The sequence below is a fragment of the Prionailurus bengalensis genome, chromosome C1 (assembly GCF_016509475.1).
Source record: "Prionailurus bengalensis isolate Pbe53 chromosome C1, Fcat_Pben_1.1_paternal_pri, whole genome shotgun sequence".
In the NCBI taxonomy this organism is placed as follows: domain Eukaryota; kingdom Metazoa; phylum Chordata; class Mammalia; order Carnivora; family Felidae; genus Prionailurus; species Prionailurus bengalensis.
In genome coordinates, this window is record NC_057345.1 from 221,847,069 (window position 1) to 221,865,708 (window position 18,640).

General features: G+C 65.6%; 1 protein-coding gene across 23 annotated transcripts in view; it reads right to left on the minus strand.

The window, feature by feature from the left end:
• Window positions 1-3,143: 3,143 nt before the first annotated feature.
• KIF1A (kinesin family member 1A) overlaps window positions 3,144-18,640 on the minus strand; it is a 98,348-nt gene continuing 82,851 nt past the window's right edge. For 13 of the 23 annotated variants that reach the window (XM_043578398.1, XM_043578396.1, XM_043578386.1 and 10 more), the window contains 11 exons: window positions 13,916-14,030; window positions 12,815-12,948; window positions 11,773-11,834; window positions 11,308-11,453; window positions 10,840-11,040; window positions 10,299-10,376; window positions 9,630-9,754; window positions 8,706-8,858; window positions 7,952-8,144; window positions 6,990-7,108; window positions 3,144-6,637 (listed from right to left, as the gene is read on the minus strand). In XM_043578398.1, the coding sequence (XP_043434333.1) occupies window positions 6,595-6,637; window positions 6,990-7,108; window positions 7,952-8,144; window positions 8,706-8,858; window positions 9,630-9,754; window positions 10,299-10,376; window positions 10,840-11,040; window positions 11,308-11,453; window positions 11,773-11,834; window positions 12,815-12,948; window positions 13,916-14,030 (1,369 nt within the window). In that variant the 3' untranslated portion in view covers window positions 3,144-6,594. Of the gene's footprint in view, window positions 6,638-6,989; window positions 7,109-7,951; window positions 8,145-8,705; window positions 8,859-9,629; window positions 9,755-10,298; window positions 10,377-10,839; window positions 11,041-11,307; window positions 11,454-11,772; window positions 11,835-12,814; window positions 12,949-13,915; window positions 14,031-15,269; window positions 15,294-18,640 lie in introns of all 23 variants that reach the window. The other 10 variants (XM_043578397.1, XM_043578394.1, XM_043578380.1 and 7 more) reach the window with 1 other exon arrangement.

Here is an 18,640-nt window from a genome sequence, read left to right on the forward strand (position 1 = left end):
GGCCGCTCCGGACTCCCCAGGAAGCTGACCCTGCAGAAGTCTGCCCGGCCCAGCATGCACTTTGCTTTTCCTGCCTAGCAGCCCAGACTCATAACGATGCATTTCCAAGAAGCTTGGCTGGCTGAGACGTTCAGGTGCTTCCTTCTGGACCCAAGATCACAATGACCTTGGAAGACTAGACCCGTTCCCCCTCGGTAAGCAGAGACTGCCTGTGAACGGCCCTCCTGGGGACAGGCTGTGGGGCCTGGCTCTCAAGCCCAGAGCAACCAGGGACTTTGGGACACCGGCCAGGCTTCAGAGACACGAGCTCGGAGGTCGTAGTCTCAGGGGCTTGAGGTCACCAACACGTCACAGTGACTGTAGTATGCCATCGACCTTGGGGAAGGGCAGACATTGAGCAGTTGCGTTGGGTCACTGACGGCGGCTGGATTCAGCGGCCAACCCCTGGTGGAGGGGTCATTCCAGGCAGAAGGAGATGGCCTGGCGCAGTGCAGAGACCGCTGGATGGGGAGCTTGCCGGGCGAGGGGTCTGCCAGGCTGGGGAGGGGCCTCTGGCCCTGAGCTCCTCCCTCAGGACTGGGAGGGGAGGGGGACAGAGGCTGGGAGGGGCGTGGCACTGGGGAGGGAGGAGCTTCGGGGGAAGGCCCAGGTCAAGGTCTCCTGGACATACCAGGCCCAAGGCAGTGGGCGCAGTGGGGCGGGGAGATCAGCGGGGCAGGTGGGCCAGTGGGAGATGGGCACCTCGTCCCCTTACCCCATGTCCCAACCCCCGTGCCCCGCAGATGGACAGACAGAGCCATGGAGATGGGCTCTGAGCACAGCAGGTGGGCTTTCCGCAAGGCAAAGGCCCCACCGTCCAGACACCGCTGGGGGTACGGGTGACGCCTCTGCCCCTCCTACCCTCACCCTGTGCCCACCTGGAGGTCCCCAAGGCCTGCAGCAGCACCTGACCCCTCTCTCTCACAAGCCTTCCCTATCCTGCTTCCCCCTGCCCCTCAAGAGAAGGCCGGCCACCGACTTCCTTCCAAGGAGTTCAGCTGAGCAAGACTACTGGAGAAAGGGCTGGGTATGACGTCACCCCCTGAGAGCACCTGACTTCTGGGGGACCGTGACTAAAGTCCTGGACGTGTCCCAAATGGCCCTGTCACCTGCAGCACTGCAGGGTTGCTCAGCAGGGCCCAGCTCTGGACCGCGGCCCCCTCTGGAGCAGGTGCACACATTCACAAGGAGGCCCAGCAGTAGCTCTGCCTCCTTGAGAACCAGCCTTCCTGCGGGGGTGGGGGGGGAGGGGTGCCCTCACCTCTGGCCCAGCCTCTGCCCCCCTGACCCTCCTTTTGTTTGTGTGGCTCCCGTCCAAGGGCTCCCCCCGCCCCCCTGGCAGCCTCCCTTTGCGTGGACGCAGGGGAGACTGACAGCTAGGAGGGGGGTCCAGAGCATGGGCGACAGATGCTGCCTTTCCTCTGGTTGTCCCAGTAGAGGATTTTGAGGTCCAGAACTTTCCTGGAGGTGGGGAAGGGGCCTGGGCCCCAGGGGGCAGGGGTGAGGTTAACCCCACAGGAGCTCTGCCTGCTGCTCCCCCTGGAAGGCAGACAACCGCCCAGACCCCAGCCCCAGGAAGGGGTGTGGGGGGCAAGGGGCCTGTTCTTTCCTTTAAGGTCCCGCCCTGTCAGAGGAGCGGGGAACAGGTGGAGCCCTGGAGTCCGTGAGCGGAGAAGCCGGAGCTCCCTCAGGGATCACGCAGAGACCCCCTTCCACCCTCCAACCCCCTGCTCCAACTGGGGCGGGGGGTGGGCCTGGCCCAGTCAGAACACACAGAAAGTGGTTTCAGACCCAGGAAGCAAGCACATCACCGAGAACACAAGCCTGGCTAATGCTCAGTGGCTATTCATGCTGAGCGATCAGCGGGAGTTCAATCTTTATTTTTGCCTAAGTTTAACTTTTATTTACTTATTTGTATTTGTTTTTGAGAGACGGGGAGAGAGAAAAAGCGCGTACACGCATGCTCGCACAAGCACACACGGGAGGGACGGAGAGAGAGAGAGAGGGAGAGAGAGAGAAAATCCCAAGCGGGCCCTGCTCTGTCAGCACAGAGCCCGACATGGGGCTCGATCCCAGGAACCGTGAGATCATATGATCATGTGAGCCGAGATGCTTAACCGCCTGAGCCACCCGGGCGCCCCATCATTTTAACGTTTGGATAAAACTTAAATAGAGCAAAGCACACGGTCTCGGGGCCAACTTGCATGCCGTGGGGCAGCGGGGTAAAGCCAGGGGACGGGCGACGATCACAGGTGCTCACTCCTCCGGTGTCAACGCGTTCTCTAGGACCACGGCACGCGACTGCAGCGGTGGTCACGCTGCTGAGCCTGGCGGCCTCCCGAGGGGGTGTCGGGGGAGCTCGGGCCCTGTTGTGTCCGAGTCTGCTTCCTTTCAACTGCTGCTGACAGAGGACGTCCTGTCTCGCTCCCGGTCCTGAGGGTTCCCACTCCCATCTGCCCGTAGGGATGGCGTTAGCTGTGGGCTGCTGAGAGACGTGCCTTGTCAGGCTGAGGACGTGACCGTCCACGTAAAGGCTCAGGTAGCAACGGACGTTACGTTTGGTCAAACGCTTTTTCTGTGTCTGTGACTTTTCTAATTTTTCTGATTTTTCTGATTTTCAACCAGATTTTGGTTGGTTTAACGTGGTGAATCACACTGATCGGTCTTTGAGCCAACCCCGCATTCCCGAGGTTCGCCCCGCCCGATCACGAGGGATTATCCTTCTAGTTAGTAGATTCGGTTTGGCAAAACGTTACCGAAGATGCTCGTTTTCTATGTCGCTGAAAGACGCTGGTTTGCATTTCATTTTCTTGCAATATCGTCGTGTGGCTTTGGTACCGGGTGAAGCTGACCGTACAGAAAAGCTTTGAGGCTGCCTGGGCACGTGGGTTACGCAGCCAGGTGCGGCCGGGTGCCGAGGCAAGCAGGCGGGTGCCCCCGTGACCATCGCCCCTCACACCCCTCCAGGCTCTCTTCCCCCCTGCCTCGCCGGTGTGGGAAGTGGGTGCTCTCCGGACAGTGCTGGACCTCTGACCCCAGGGGCCATTCTTGGCCGCATCGAACAGACTCAACACACAAGTAAGGCCACAGTGGACACCCGCGGGTCTGATGTTGCATAAGGAGCCACATTTATTTCTTAATTGGACAGATTCTTAAGTGCACACACACAGTACAGGAGCCTAGAGCCTAACACTCAGGTTTAGGACGTCAGGGAACTCGAGTCGTTACGTCGGGATGGTGGTTACAGTGCAGGGGCCAGGGTGTGCCACACAACCACATATGTACAAGCTACGGGGGGACGCGGGGGACGGCCAGCTGCGGGAAGCACCGGCCTGGAAGAAGCCATAGACTCTGCTGATCCCTGGGGGCACTTCCCCGGTCCCTGGGGTAAAAGGAAGGTGCCTTCCGGGGTCCCGCACCGGAGGGGGCGGACGGAGGACCAGCACTGCGATCCGCTGACGCCCGAACCACCAGCGACATTCAGGAACTCTCCCCGAGTGCTTCGCCACGCCCGCCCGACAGGTGCGGAGGGGGCACCGGGACGGAGGGGGAGGCTGCCTCCCTGCAGCCACCCGGGGCGTGTGTGTGCGTGCGTGTGACCAGTGACCGAAACGTTGGCATCTTAGGGGCGATTACTCGGAACACGGAGGCCTTGGAACTTGGGAACATGTCAACACCCCCGGGCACCAGCTGGGTCACACTGGAGCCTGGAGCCCAGCGCCCCCCTTCCTGGGACCACAGCGGATCAGCGGGGGGACTCCCCTCTCCCTGGAGGAGACAGAGAGCTTCTCTGGGTGAGGACGGCTATCCCTCAAAGCAAAGCAAGTGCCATCAGGTGTTAAAAAGAAAAACTCCCAGAGAGATGGCTTTCTGGATCTTTCTTCCCTCCCCACTTGGTGAGAAATCACAGCCACAGCCAGGCCTGACCTTCCTCTGGGAAACCGCAGCCTCCCTCGTCACAGATGTGAAGACTGGCCCAGTTTGCTAAGTGCCGTCCCCTCTGACGTGACACGTTGGGCAGCTTCTGGCAGGGCGGACAAGGGACCGGGTGTTCTCACTCGGATCTCTCTCCCCACCAACTCCGAGGGTCTGGCAGGGGACGGGGAGTCCACGTGGCCCACACCTGGCTCGCGGGCACGGGCACCAGGGCCAGAATCAAACGGTCCTGGGGGCACCTCCATGGCTGTGGAGGCTCCCGCGTATGGGGCGCGTCCCCCCTTCCCTCAGCCCCACGAGGCAGGTGCTCTGCAGGCTGGCTGGCCTCAGACCCCTGCGCCCCGGGTGCGGGGGCCTCAGAGCCTTCCCAGGCCGCGGCTCCAGGCTGGCTGACCTGGGTGGCCTGCGGCCCGGGCCCTGCACCTCCAGTCTCCCTGCGGGAAGGGGGGCTGTCGGGAACCAACTCATCTAGGAACCACGTCCTCCTTCCCTGGTCCCCTCCCTGCCCTCAAGGCCATCACAGGAGCCAGAATAAATGCTTGCTCTGGACTGTGCCATACCCCTGCCCTCTGCGTCTCGGCCCGGGAACATCCGGTCTCCGGACGTTTGCTCTCTGTCCAGGATGCGAGCCCTCCTCTGGGGGTCCCCAAAGAAGGCCGCTGGGTCCCCGCGTCCCACAGATGTGGTTTCCTCGGACGCGTTTTCTGCCGATGGAGCGATGCCATCAGTGGTGACTTCCGAGCACCGGGACGAGGGGAGCAGCGGGTGGAAGTGACCGCTGACGCACTGCCCAGACCAGCTACGGGAAAGGCGCGCTCACAGCCTCCAAGCGGCCCGGCGCGGCCGGCGGAACCAGACGCGGCTGCCGACGGCGCTCAGAGCGGGGAGCCCGTCCGCCTGGTCCCACGTCCGGGGCGAAGCTCAAGTTATGGGGGGGATAACTTTCCCAAAGGGAAGCCTCCAACCGAAACCTGGTCGCTTGGTGTGGGAGCCACGCCCACGCACCCCTAGAGGAAAGAGGCCGCGCACACCTCGGGCCTCAGGGCGCGGAACCCGTACAATATCCACAGGCCTCGTCAGTGCCGCTTGGGGACAGCCAGGCTGAGGGGGCCCCAGACCACTGGCCGGGGTGCGACAAGGTGATCTGAACCAAGTGGGAAAGGGGGTGTCACTGGGGTGCCCTGCAGGGTCTGGCGAAGGCAGTGGAAGGCACCAGAGAACGGCATGGACGCCCAGGTTCCGAGCGGAACCTGCTCGTGGCGGGACAGGGGTTTCTGGATCGGTTGCTGTTTTGACTGGAGTTAGAAAGAGGCCACGTGTGGCTGCGGGCAAGGGAACAGGTCACCGAAGACCCCCCCAGACCCCGGGGTTTCTCTGATGTGTTTGTGGCCTGGGTGTGGTGCCCGACCAGACTCCCAGCCCGGGGCAGGCTCTTGCCCCGGCGGCCGGGCCTGGGGCGTGCAGTCCCTGGGGGCACGGATCGGACACTGCAGCAACACACGGGCAGCGCCCTCAGGTGCAGGAGAGGGGAGCCTCCTTGATGACGGGGGCCCCATTGCCGGCTGCCCTCCCCTGACCCCGTGGAATCTTCTCACTGGGACTCACAGACACTCCTCTTTCGGGGCAAAGGGGGGAAGCCACACACCTTCTTCCCGGGAACCACCTGGAGCTTGAGAAGCTGCACCCCCAGCCCCCCACCGCCCGGACCATCTCTCCCCCCGCCACCTGCACCCTGCCGGCCTGGACACACCACCCCTGCCGTCCCTGCCGGGAGAGCCCCACCGCCCAGGGGCCCATCTGCCTGGTCCCCCGTCGTGCCCGCACGCTCCCGGGGAGAAGCTGCCGGCACTGCCCGCGGGGTCGCGTCTCGGCGGCTGCTGTCCGGGTGAGATGCGGATTCTACCTCCGGCTGGGAGGGTGCACACCACCCCCCTCGCGGCCTGGACCTCGGGCGCCGGGTCCCCTGATGCTCACACACACACACACACACACACACACACGCACCCCGGGTGGAAGGCCTCCCCCACGAGCCTGAGCTCGGGCCTGGGTGGACGTGCCCCCGTGGTGCCAACCAGGTGGTGCCCCGGCCTGCGCAGACGCCTCTTCACCGTGGTCTTCCCTACGAGGCTTGGGGATGAGAGAGGGAACAAGCAGGGGACGGGGTCCATCCGAATCCTACGGGTCTATGTGAAGGCATTAGAAATAAATACTTATAAATAGAACACAGTCTTATAGTTAATTTCTGAGTGGCCTGTTTCGGTGTCACTAACTAATGTATATTAATTATAAGTCTGTCTATGCTTAAAAAAATATCAGAATGGCGGCGACGCCCCTGACTTGTGCCCTCCGGCCTCTGGCACCTCCCAGCCGCTCCCACCCGGGGCCCGCTCCGAAAGAAGACAGAACGTGGCCTCTGCTCGGGGCAGGATAGGTCTTGCGGTGCAGGCGCCCGGGCCAGAGGTGGCGCTCTGTGGGGCCCCGCGCAGCGTCCCCAACAGGGGACCGGCTGGCTGGCTGGCTGGTGGGGGCAGGCTGGGCGCGCGTGACATGACGGATGGTGACGAGGACTGGGGGCGGGGCTGGCCTGCTGGCTGTCGTGGAGGCGCGGGGGGCTCCGGCTCAGACCCTCATCTGGGCAGACCGCCGTCTGGACAGCTTGGACCTGAGGGAGGTGGAGACAAGCAGGGGTCGGGATGCTGGCCTCTCGGCGGCGGACGCCCCCTCTGCTTCCCTGCTCACCCGGAGACCCGGGCTCAGGAGTCGCCCACCTGCCTTCTGCAAGTCAGCGGTGCAGGAGGGGCGGGGGTCCCATCGCCAGGGCTCGCTGTGCCCAGGCCTGACCGTGAGTTGTGTTTGCAACCGCGTGAGGGCCTGCCCCCGGAAGCAAGTACATTTTGAACATCTCAGGGGCTCATATGCTTTACCAGCAGCAATGACACAAACTAGGCATTAACGTCCTCAAGAACGTGCCCGGGGGCGGTGCCCTCCCACCACCTGCAGGGGGAGCCGCGTACCGTATGGTCCCGGCCAGGAGGGGGTTGAATGCGTACAGCCAGTCATGCATGTCCTTGTCGCTGTTGGCCTGCAGCAGGATGCCGCGGTGCTCCGTGCACACGGCAAACGTGTTGGGTGTCTGCAAAGGCAGGGCTGCCGTGAGACGCGGCGCGAGGCCTCCGCCAGGTTGGCACGCGGCGGTCACCGTGGGGCACGGGTGGGGGCAGGGGAGGGGCGCCACCGGGACATCCCAGGGGTGAGGGAGCAGGAAAGAACCTGCAGGGGACAACCACAGTGCACACGGCCCGGTCTGACCCACACGGGGGCGGCCCCCTCGCGGAAGGCTCTGCGGTTGGGGACACCCTGTGTCTTCTCCTGCCCCAGGGCTCCCTTGTGGCCTGCTCTGCGTGGTCCCCTGGGATGCGTCTACCCCTCCCGGGCCGAGGTTCCTTCCCCTGCGATTCTGACTCTGCTGCCGTGCCGGCCTCTCCTGCTGAGCCTGAGCCCTGGGTGGGGCAGGTGTGGGCGGCACGCCGAGTTCGTGCCCACCCCCCACCACAGGGCATCAGAAATCGGCCAGTGGGTGCTGTAGGAGTCTGGCAAAGCCAGGGTCACTGCTGGCTCGGAGAGGGGCAGGGCAGAGCCAGGGGACAGGAAGGCCGTGTTCCCAGGCCCACGACATGGCCGGCCCCGTGGGGCTCAGAGCCCCCGGCCCAGGGTGTCCCTGGGGAATGGGTCAGTGCTCGCCCCATCTGTGGACCACAGCCATGGCTGGCCGTCACCAGGACTAGGTGCCCCGTGGGAGGGCCGAGGGGGGACTCTGTGAGAGACGGGACGTGGGGACCTCGGCCTGGCAGCGAGTAGGAAACGGGCCTACGGGGGACGGGGCCCGGGGTCCGGCTCCCACCTCCCGCGGCCCTGCCGGGGGTTCGCCGGGCCTTGGCCAGCCCGGGACCCGCCCATCCCGTTTCCAAGGCTGTACCTTGAGCATGGCCTGCTGGTCCTCGCTGTACTCCACCTGGGCGGTGGACAGGTTGAGCACGAACCTCTCCACAGAGTCCTTGTCACTGTTGTACATGTAGGCATACGGCCGCCGTACCACCACGAAGCGCTTGGCCCAGCCGGCCGTGTGTGGCTCCAAGAAGTGCAGGTAGCCCTTCTTGGAGACGATGGGGCTGCAGGAGGGACGCCCGCTGGCTCATGTGCTCCTGGCGGTCAGTGGGGGTCTCACGGTGGGGCCCACCACCCTCCACCAGGCCCGTGGCGGTACCGGCCGGGGCTCAGGGGCCATGGGGCACCCGGTAGAGCCCCAACCTGGGAGATCGGAGACCAGAACCGCCAACCTATCTCTGGGCCTCAGTTTCTCCAGCTGTGAGAAGGAGAAACTTTAAAAAAAAAAAAGCTGCAACCGCCTTCGCTGTCACGTGGGGTTTCGTGACCACAACCTGCGGAGGGTGGCGTTCTTGGGCCACAAGGGCCAGGCAGGCATCTGGCACAGAGGCCAAACTGATAGCGCGCAGAGGCATTAAACCGTCTTTCTGCAGAGGTGCCCGCGAGGTCCCCGGCCCCCTCCTGCCCTTTTGCTGTCTGCTCCTTCTCTGCTCCTGCCCCAGGTCAGGGGTGGCCTGCCTGCCTGCCTCCCTAGTGTGGCGCTGTCCCCGGGCCTGGGTCAGGGACAGAGCTGGCCGGGTGGTTTTAGAAGAGCCCCGGTTTGGGGCAGGGCACCCCCCACACACCTGACCCGGATCTCTTGGATGTCAGGAACCAGCAGGCGCGGGGGCTCTTTGTCCGCCTCCACGGCCTGAGCAGGGGATGGAAGCTTCTTCGAATCTGCCTCGGGCAAAGACTCAGGTTCTGGGCTGGCCGGCCGGGAGCAGGGCTGCGGGGTCCTGGGGAAGCAAAGCGAAGCCTCTGCACCCCTGCAGGGAGAGTCCCCGCTGGGCCGGGGAGCCACGTGGGACCGGGCTTCCCCCCACACCCAGCCGGCCCCATGGGCACCTCCCAGGGTCGGCCCGGCCGCAGCCACAGCTGGAGCTCGGGGAGGGTCCGGCGTGGCCGCAAGACCCACCGCCCTTCTCCTGACACTTCCCGCTCCCCGCCCCTGCGAAAGCAGCCCCCTGTCTCTTCAGCTCCCCAGCTGAGCACAGGCCCGTCTCAGATGAGGCCCGGAGGGCTGGATGCCTTTTTATTTTAAGAAGAAAACGTGGATGCCTTGAGGGATTTAAAGTCTAAGGGACCGGGCGTAAGAGGTGCCGGTAAAGCTGAGCAGACACCAGCCATCAGTAGCCGGCAGGCCAGGCTACTGTGTTGCCGGCTTTCCTACTGACTATTGTTCGAGCACTTGCCCCCGAAAAGGGTTTGGCTTTTGTGCCGGTTTGACCCGTTCCCGGTTTTCGTCCCCGGTGCATTTTAAATCTACCCTTCAGCAGAAACCGGCCTCGGGAAAGTAACACAACCGGAGATGGGTGGGGGCCGCGCCAGCCAGGGCAGGGCGCGGGGCAGATCCCTTCCAGCTGGCCCTGCCCTAGATGCCTGCAGCCGTCCCTCGTGCCCGGCCACGCGCATGCCATGTTCCCTGCGCTGTGTGCCTGAGTCACGGCCGAGGTCATCGGTCGGTTCTCGGCACTGGAAGCTGCTCCCGGAGCCCGGAGCTCACTCACCTCGGATCGGCTGCTCCGTACCGCCCCTCCACCAGAGAGGGGCAGGTGGAGGAGGGTGTGAGCGTGGCTGCCCCCAGAGGGGACATGGATGGGTCCCGAAGCAGGGTGACAGACATCTCGGAGAGCTGTGGAGGACAGTGGGCCTTTGGCGGGGGGCTTGCAGAGTGGGGACACCCCTGCAGTGGCTAATTCCTATGCCTCTGCTCACCTTTTACCTCCATCTGGGGCACCCCCATTCCAACTGCAGGCCGGACCCTCTACCCAGCCCCCCTCGACCGGCCCCTAGCCCCTACACGCCCCTACACACGTCAAAGGTGACGACCAGCGATGGGCCGCAGACTGAGCAGAGGCTGCGCACGGCAGGTCCCGAATCAAGGGGGGTGGGGCAGCACTGGGACCACACTAGCTCTGGGGACCGGGATCCGTCCCCTGGTAGGGGAAGGATGGCCACAGGGACGGGGCCTGACCAGCCCAGGACAGAGGCAGCTGGGTGAGGGCCAGGCCGGGAGGCCCCTGTGCTCCACAGACCCCAGGCACAGGGAGACGGGGCCCTTGGCAATGACAGTATGTTTCTAAGAAAACCCTTATTTCCTTCTCTGGATACGACTGTGAGTTCTTCTTGGTGACAACAGCCCCGTGATGACCTGGGGGTGGCCCCTCTCTGCCCACCTTGCTCTCGCTGGCGCTGACGCACACGTGGCTGTGGGTGTACTCTCGGTTGAACGTGTGCGTGAGGAGGCGTAAGCACTGTTAGAGGAACAAATGCCCGGAGTCAGGAGGCCCCCGGACCCAGCTCCGCCCCAGGCACGGCCCCTGACGTGGGTGACTGTCCGGGGGCCCAGGCACCTCCACCCTCCGAGGTGACGGCTGAGCCGGGGAAGCCTCTCAGAGCAGGCTGGGGGCCGAGGGCAAAGACGGGGGGTGGGCAGCGCTGCCCACAGTCTAAGAGGCCTTCCCCGCGGCCCGTCAAGCGGCAGAAAGAGCCAGCTCCGGGCAGAGGGGGTAAGCTCCCCGTCAGCATAGGTATTCAAGGAAGCAGGTCACTGCTTGGGGGAGGAAGCTGTAAAAGGCTGACAAATTCCAGTGTGGGTGGGTGAGGGGTAGGCGAGGGGACTCCCGGGACCCCTCGTTCTCCCCGCTCCTGCTCTGACGGGACAGGGCTGAGTCACCCCCAGAGGGGCCGGGGTCACGGCAGCGCTGCCTGAGCCACCTTGACGGCCAGCTCCCGCTGTCTCTCGTTGGGAGCCTCCAGGGGGGACGGCCGGCCCTCGGCCGAGAGTGGGGACGAGGGGCCGGACGGGCCGTGGGAGCCGGAGTCCTCGCTGGAGGCGGGGGACGGCGCCTCGGGGCCGGGCCGCTGCGTGGTCTCCAGCTTCTCCCGCAGCAGCAGGTAGTGCCTGGTCTTCTCCACCTGCACGAGAGCCGGAGCGCAGCTCAGCCCCGGGGGCGCCCGGACCCACGAGCGCCCGCCGTTTCCCTGGGGCGCTGCCGGCACTCGGCCTTGAGCCCCAGCCCCGCAGCCGCCCTTCGAAGCAGCCAGCGAGCTGCCCTCCCCCCGCAGGTGTGCGGCTGCCCCGGGGTCGGCGGGGGGTGGAACTGATGGACACTCGAGCCCCCCCCCCCCCGCCGCCCGTGCGCCCTGCGGCCCGCAGTCCGCGCCCGATGAGCACAGGCGCACCTCCTGCAGGAGACTCAGCTTCTCCAGCTCCCACTGGTGGTCCAGGATGAGGCTGTCGCTCCGGGGCCTCCAGCCCGCCAGGTTCTCCTCGCCGCGGACGTAGGCCACAGACGTATCGAGCACGCGCCTCCGCCGCCGCTGCATCCCTGGAAAGGGGGCGCCGGTCTGGCCACATCCGCGCCCTGGCGCCAGGCCTTGGGCCCCCCGTGGGGACTTGTCCACGGAGGGAGGCCGGCCCCCCCGGGCAAGCCTCAGCCACAGGAAGTCATCCGGCACGGCGGCCGCTGGGCTCGCCCCCCGCGCTGCCTCTCCCCTCACGGTCCTCCGGCCTCTCAGAACAACTCCCGAAGTGCAAAGGTGAGCACGTGAGTCTCGAAAGTGAGGGCCCCCCAAAACGGCAGCTTAGCTGATGGACCCCGGGGAACCCTGGCTCCTAACCAAGTGCCCCCCCCCCCAGGCGCCTACCTGGGCTGCCGGCATCGGCCACATGGCACAGGCTGAGCTCGTACACGCCTGTCACGCGGTTGCTGCGGGGAGAGGGGAGGCGGGTGGGCACCGGGCATGGCCAGGGCCGAACAAATGCGAAGCTGGCACCGGTCCTGCTGACAGCCCATGCCAGGTGGCCCTGCGCGGGGCCGCGGGGGCCCTGAGCTGCAGCCACGTGTGGGCGGTCCCCTTCCCAGACCCCTCCGGGCCCCCTCTCGCCAGGGACCACGATTTCGCCAAGTGCGCGCCACGAACCTTTGCACAGGGGGGAGCCAGGCTCGCAGGCGGTATCCCGTGCTCACTAGGTGACCCTGCGTGGCCGGGTTACAGCCAGCCCAAGGCCACTAAGTCCTGAGCCCCAGACTCTGTCCTCCTGGCTGTAGCCAGGTGTCCCGCACACTGGGGTCCACGAGACGGTGTGGGGAGCCTCACCGAAGGTGAGCACAGGTGGCCTGCTGGTCTCTCCTCACTGCCGTGACACTCTCGTTCACCACCCCTCCCCGCCCCAGGAATGCAGGGACAGGTCAGAGAGCAAGAAGGGACGGCTGGGCCTGGGCCTGACACTCTCCTCCCTCGGGCACTGCCAGCCTCCAATGGCAAGAGGCCGTGTCCAGAATGCCCTCTCTCCAGTCGCAGCCCCAGGCCTGATGGCACGGCCCTGAGGTCCTCCGGGGAAGCAGGCCCAGGACCACCCACAGGAGGGCCGAAGGGCCAACCCCCCAGGCCTTCTCCTGCATGCCTGTGGGCAGACTCGGGCTCTCTCACGCCCCTCAATGTGCCATCTGTGTCCCATGGCCTCCACTGACCCCAACATCAGGGGCAGGTGAAAGGCTCTGAATGCAGGAGACTGGCTGGGACAGTGGCCAGTCTGCCTTCTGGTCTGGGCCCCCCTGAAGCCGGCGTGTCACTCGAGCCTCTGCCAGACACGCCAGCCGCTCCCTGTGCAGAGTCCGGTCTGTCCTCACCGGGACCAGAGTGCCGGACAGCAGACCCCCGGGCCGCCCCCCGAGGGCAGGCTCACCTCTCCGAGGCCCGCAGGCTCCCGCTGCCAAACAGGTTGCGGATGGAGCATGAGGCGGGCAGCTTGGCATCCCGAGAGTAGAAGACCATGCAGAAGTCCTTGGTGATGACGGCTGGCTGGGTGCAGTTCTCCATCTGCAGTGGGGGGCAGGGGGGCTCAGGCGCAGGAGCACCCCGCGGCACCCGGGCCCCAGGCCCCCTTCTAACCTCCCGGGGCGCACAAGCCACTGACCGACAGCCCCAGACCTTCCTGGGTCTCTGCCCTGGCCCCCCACCCAGGTGCGAGCTCCCTGCACCCCTCCCCCCCCAGGAGACTTCCGGGAGAGAGCCAGGGCCCCGCCTCCCTGGGCCGCAGAGGGCTGGCGTTGGTGCCGGGGACCCCGAAGGTCCCAGACACAGGCCTCACCCTGTCAGGCCCCCGCCACCTTGCCACGGGATGGGGCAACACGCTCCCCAAAACACCTGTGAAGATCAAACCAGATCCTGGCTTCCCACCCACATTTTAACTCTAGATGACTTCCCGGGGCCCTGACACGCTGTTTCTCACACCGCTGCTTCTCTTGTTTTCCTGCAGCTCCACGGCAGGTGCCGACAAGGCCGCTGTGGGCCGGGACTCACGGCGGCAGGGCCCAGCCAGGGCTTCCCCAGCAAACCGCCACCCCGAGAGGCAGTCGGGACGCTCCCTTCCCACAGCCGGAGCAATTGGGCTGGGAGGGGAGGTGGAGTGCCACCGTGCCACCAGCTGCCACCCTCCGGGCTGCCAGGTCCCCGCTGTTGCACCCAGCTGGCAACGCCCATGCTCCGGGCCACCCGCTGTGCTTGGCAGGGAAGGCACAGCGCAAGACCCTGGGGACGGGCTTGGGCAGGCTCTTGGTTCAGGCTGCCCGGAACATGGACGCAGGCCTCCCGCAACCCCGAGGTCAAAGCCACACTGGACATGGTGCTGGGAGGGGGAACGGCGCCATTAGAAGTACGTGGACTGAATAAGAACTTGACAAGTCCTCTGTCCGGGGCTACCCAGGGCCCCCACTGCCCCTTGGCAAGCATCTCAGACTTGGGGGGGCAGCGATTTGGGGGTGCACCCTTGGCACAGATTTCTCACCTCAATGTAAGCCGAGAGGGTCATGTAGATTTTCTCTCGGTACGGGGTGACCCGGTTCAGCAGCAGAGAGTTGTGCATGGAGCTGTCCCACGCGGCCTCAAACTGGTAAAAGGTCCTGGAAGGAAGCAGAGACAAGGTCAAATGTGGCAGCACACGGGCCGCGCTTGTGGGCTGGGGACATGCAGATGGACAGACACAGACAGAGAGACCTATGGGCCACCGGTCAGGAAGCCCGGGCGGCGGGCCGAGGGGAACAGTAGGTTCCTCCTTACTGGGGACCGGGCTGGGCGGGGGACTCCCCTGCGGACGGACAGATGGACGGACGGACGGGGCAGCCGCAGCGCAGACGCTGAGGCGGGGGCAGAGGGGGAGGGAAGGGAGGGCAGGAGGCAAGCAGGCTGGGACACAGCAACAAAGGGAAAGAGGGAGGGAGAGGAGGGGAGGTGGGGGCAGACAGGGGTGAGAGATGCGGAGAGGGCAGAAGGGGGCCGCCCCTTCCTGCCCCGTCTGAGTAAGGAGGTCCCGACCTGCCCAGGTTTGCCAAAACCTTGTGTGGCCCATCTCCTCCCTTGGGGGAGGACACTTGGAGTGGAAGCGGGGTGGCCCGGGGCAGATGGCCTCGCCCCTGCCCCCCGCGGCCAGGCTCCTCTCGATTTAGCACAGAGCAGGTGGTGGGCCCTGCTCCCTGTCCCTGCCTCGAACCCAGAAAGATTGTGAGCAGAGCCGGAGGCCCGTGGCCCCTCTGAGGGCAGCCTAAGCCGCCCCTGGGAGGCGGGACATCACACTCCTCAGCGGCCTCCGCTCCGGGGCAGGGTTTCCTATTATAGGATAGCTCCTGTTTTCACCCACCCGGCAGAGCTCCTAAACTCTTGTCCGAGGCCGGGTGGGCATTCGAGGATCCTATCTGAGGTGGTAAATTTGCCTCAGTCCACAGTGTGGCCACTCAGCCCCCAGCCTTGCCCCGTTTCCATCCAAGCATCCTCAAAGACACAGACCGCGGGCAGCGGCTCACGCCCTGGCCCCACCGGGCCCGCCCCCCCCCCCCCCCCCCCGCCCCACGAGGAGCCGGCCCGGCCCAGGGGCGCGGAGGGCGGCCAGGAGGAGCAAGGCCACGCCGGGGCGCGGACGGGCTCCCCGTGACACGCTCAGGGGCGCGGGGCGAAGCAGTGGGACGGGGCAGGGCCGCTGTCACACACGCGTCACCGAGGACAAAGACCCAGGGGAAGAGACGTGAGGACAGCGGGGTGACCGGAGAACTGGCAGAGAGCGCAGGGGAGACGTCGCAGGAGAAAGGGGACTGAAAAGCGGAAGAGGGACGGACCAGGCCAGCGCGGAAGAGAAAAGTGAGCTGTACCTAGTGTCATTTCCGAACGAAACGCTAAAGGTGGAGGCAGCCAGGACACACACGTACACACAGAAGAGATGGACAAGTCAGAACGAGCACGGTCACACGGCCGGGTACAAGCTAACCGACAGTGAGCGGGTGTGTGTGCTGTCCCGCCGGCCGCCGAAGCGCCTCACGGGGCGGCGGGCGGGGCCCTCTCCGACCCCGGCCCCCCGCGTCTGCGCTGAGAGCTTTGGGCCCACCCCAGCAGGACCAGGCGGGTACCCGTGGACCCGTGACCAAGACCTAAAGGGACACCCTCGGTCCCGGGGGCCCCCAGACGCCACAGGCCCGCAGGCACGGCCCGTGGTCCACGGCAGCCTGGCCCAAACGCCCTCCGGACTGCCGGGCTCCGAATGCTCCCGCACGGCCACTCGACCCCGGGCCTTCGCCAGACATCTCTGTACCCTGCTTCCTGGACGGACCACCGGCAGGCACTGGGGCCCCATGGAGACGTGCTGCGGGCTGAACGAGCCAGGACAAGGTGCCGAGGGCGGGGCCCGGGGGTCATCATCCTTAATCCTCGCCTCCTAGAGGCCCCGATGACACACCGGGGACGGCTAGCCTGGGGCCCCCACCCAAGTGGGCCAGCCAGCCCCAAACCCTCCAGCTTGGCCCACGGCCTCAGCTCGGTGCGGTCCCCTCTGTCCACCTGCCTCAAAAGTCGCTAAAGAACACCACCGGCTTCCGTTCCGCTGCGAGCGCTCCGGCCGTGTGGACCCAGCCTGCCCCCACCGCTGGCTCGAGATCGGGGACCAGCACGGGGACAGCGTGCACTCTCTGTGTGCCCCTCCCAGGGCAGGCTCCTACTCGGGCATCAGGAGCTGGGTCCCCGCCTCGTCCGGAGCCCCTCAGCCTCGGGCGGGACACTCCAGAGGAGCCAGAGCCAGCCCGGTCTGGCCAGCCAGAGACCCAGGGCTCAGCCAGGGGCCTCGCCCCAGGACCAGGTGGGCCATGCTAGAACTGGCTGGAGCCGCACGGAGAGACGGCACACCTCCAACAAGGCTTACCGAGGCCCCTCGAAGGTGCCCTTGGCCGGGAGGCCCTCCGTCAGGCTTTCGCCCTGATGAGACTCCAGTGACCAAGAATCCCTCCGAAAACCTGAACCTGTGGGTCTCACGTATGAGGTGACGGGGGGTGGGGACCCTCTTGGGCCCACGTCCACAGCCTAGGATGGCACCTTTCACCGCACCGTTCCCCAGGTGCCAAGATGGCCAGGGTCTGACCTGGCATAGCCAAGCTGCTGCCCGTAGCTGGCTCCAAACCACTGGTCAGCCCCCAGCCAGCCGTGGGTGCCAGACCCCGGAGCCCCAGGCAGGAAGGGTCCCCAACAACACTCCCGAGCCCCTGGAGCCTCTGCAGAGGGAGGTCCCGCCCAGATGACGGCAGGTGTGCTTGGGGTGCAGAGGGCGGTGGCCCCCCCGATGTGGGACCTAGACAGCCACGTAGGACACCAAGCCTGCAGGACGCAGCATGGGAACCGCTGATTGGTGTCCCCTTGATCAGGAAGCAGGAAACTAAGACCCGGAGAGCCAGAGAGGGAGCCGTAGTGAGCCAGGATGCCACGGGAGGCCGTGGGTACCATTCCGGACCCCCACTGGTGAACAGGTGCAGGACTCTGGAGATCTCTCTGGGCGTCAGGTCACCCCCAGAAGAGAGCCCCATTCCCCACAGCACCCCTCACTCTGCCCCACCCGACACCCAGCCAGTCCCTCAGATACAACTCCTGGGGGAACCGTGCAGCCCGGACGTGGGGTCCCCGGACCCGAAGCGGCAGCACCACTCGGGACGCTGCGCTGTCAGCAGTGCGGATTCTCAGGCCCCACCCCCAACCCACTGACCCACTGAGGCTGAAACACTGGGATGCGGCCACCTCGGGAGTGGAGCCCCTGAGCCCGCTCTGGCGCCTCCCCTTGGGCTTGGCCCACCCCACCAGCCCGCGGGCCCTCGGGATCCAGCCCGTTTGGGGAAACAGGCCAGAGCACGTGTCCCTCCTCCAGTGAGGTCCCACCCACGGCCCCAGTCCTCAGCCCTTCTCCGGGCCACCCCTGTGTAGAGAGAGCAGCGGGCAGGGCAAGGCTTGGCCCACGGCAGAGCCCTAGGGGTTCCCACGGGGCCCTCCCTCTGGAAGGAAAATGCCGCCCTGCACAGATCCTTCCGCAGCCGACTGCGGGCTCAGGATCGAGGCGCCCCCTCCTCTGAGACATCCCTGGTCCGGTCCAGCAGCCTCCAGCCCTGTCTCAACACAGGGCAGCTCAAGCCGGGTGGGGCGGGGTCCCAGGCTGGGAGGTCGCTCGGCCGGCTCTCCTCTAGCCACGCACGAGAGTGGGGCCGCAGGGGCCCAGAAACGGGACCACCCCCAACTGAGTGCCGGGACGTGGAGCTTGATGCTCAAACAAGGGAGGACCCATGTGGGGAAAACCAAACACTCGCTTAAAAAGTTTGTCGACAGAGAAAACGTCATACGCTCTACAATGTTTTGTCCGTGTCGACTCTTGCTCAGAAAGTTTCAGCGGCTACACCGGCCAGGACAGGGGCAGGTGTCTCATCTCCCCTCGGATTGTGACACGGGAGCCCCCACGCCTGCCCTGCCCTGCCTAACCCAACGGGCTGTGCGCCCGCGCACGTCCCCGCGGGGCTCAGGTGGGGCCGGACTGCCAGGGCAGGGTAATCGGGAGGTCGGGGCTCCCAGCACACAGGCCTGGGCATTCCCGATGGCACTCTCGCGTGCCGGCTGCACGTGGCCTATTTAGACATCTAGACAACCGTGTTGTGACTTGCACCTGGCGCTTGTGACAAGTGTCTCAGCGGTGGCAGGTTAGTGGGCGGGCCAGGTGGGCATCCTGACGTGAACGGGTTTGTTGAGAATCTGAAAATTAAACCCATGCTCAAAGTTTCAGCAAGAAACTCATAGCGCTCTAGGAAGTCCGTTTCTAGAAGAGAATTACTCTCAAGAGTGGCCCTGGGGACGGCGAACCGACAGGCAGACTTCCAGGACGGAGCCCCCCGGCCTGCAGCCGGGACAGCCCTCGTGTCCGGTGAGGAGCGGGACCCCAGCACCGTCACACAGCCAGGAGCAGGGCGACGGGCTTGAACCCCAGCCTCGGGGATTCTGCTGCACCTGACGCGACACATGTAAGGCTCAGCGGCCTCACCCACCGTGCCGTGCGAGGGTCCTTGGACCAGAAGGAAAAGGAGAAATGAGAGGATTAAGGGACTGAGGGGACGAGGAAGTGGGGAGGTGAGGGGGTGAGGGGGTGAGGGGGTGAAAGGATGAAGGCAGGGGGTGAGGGGATGAAGGGGTGAGGGGATGAGGGGTGAGGAAGTGAAGGGAGAAGGGG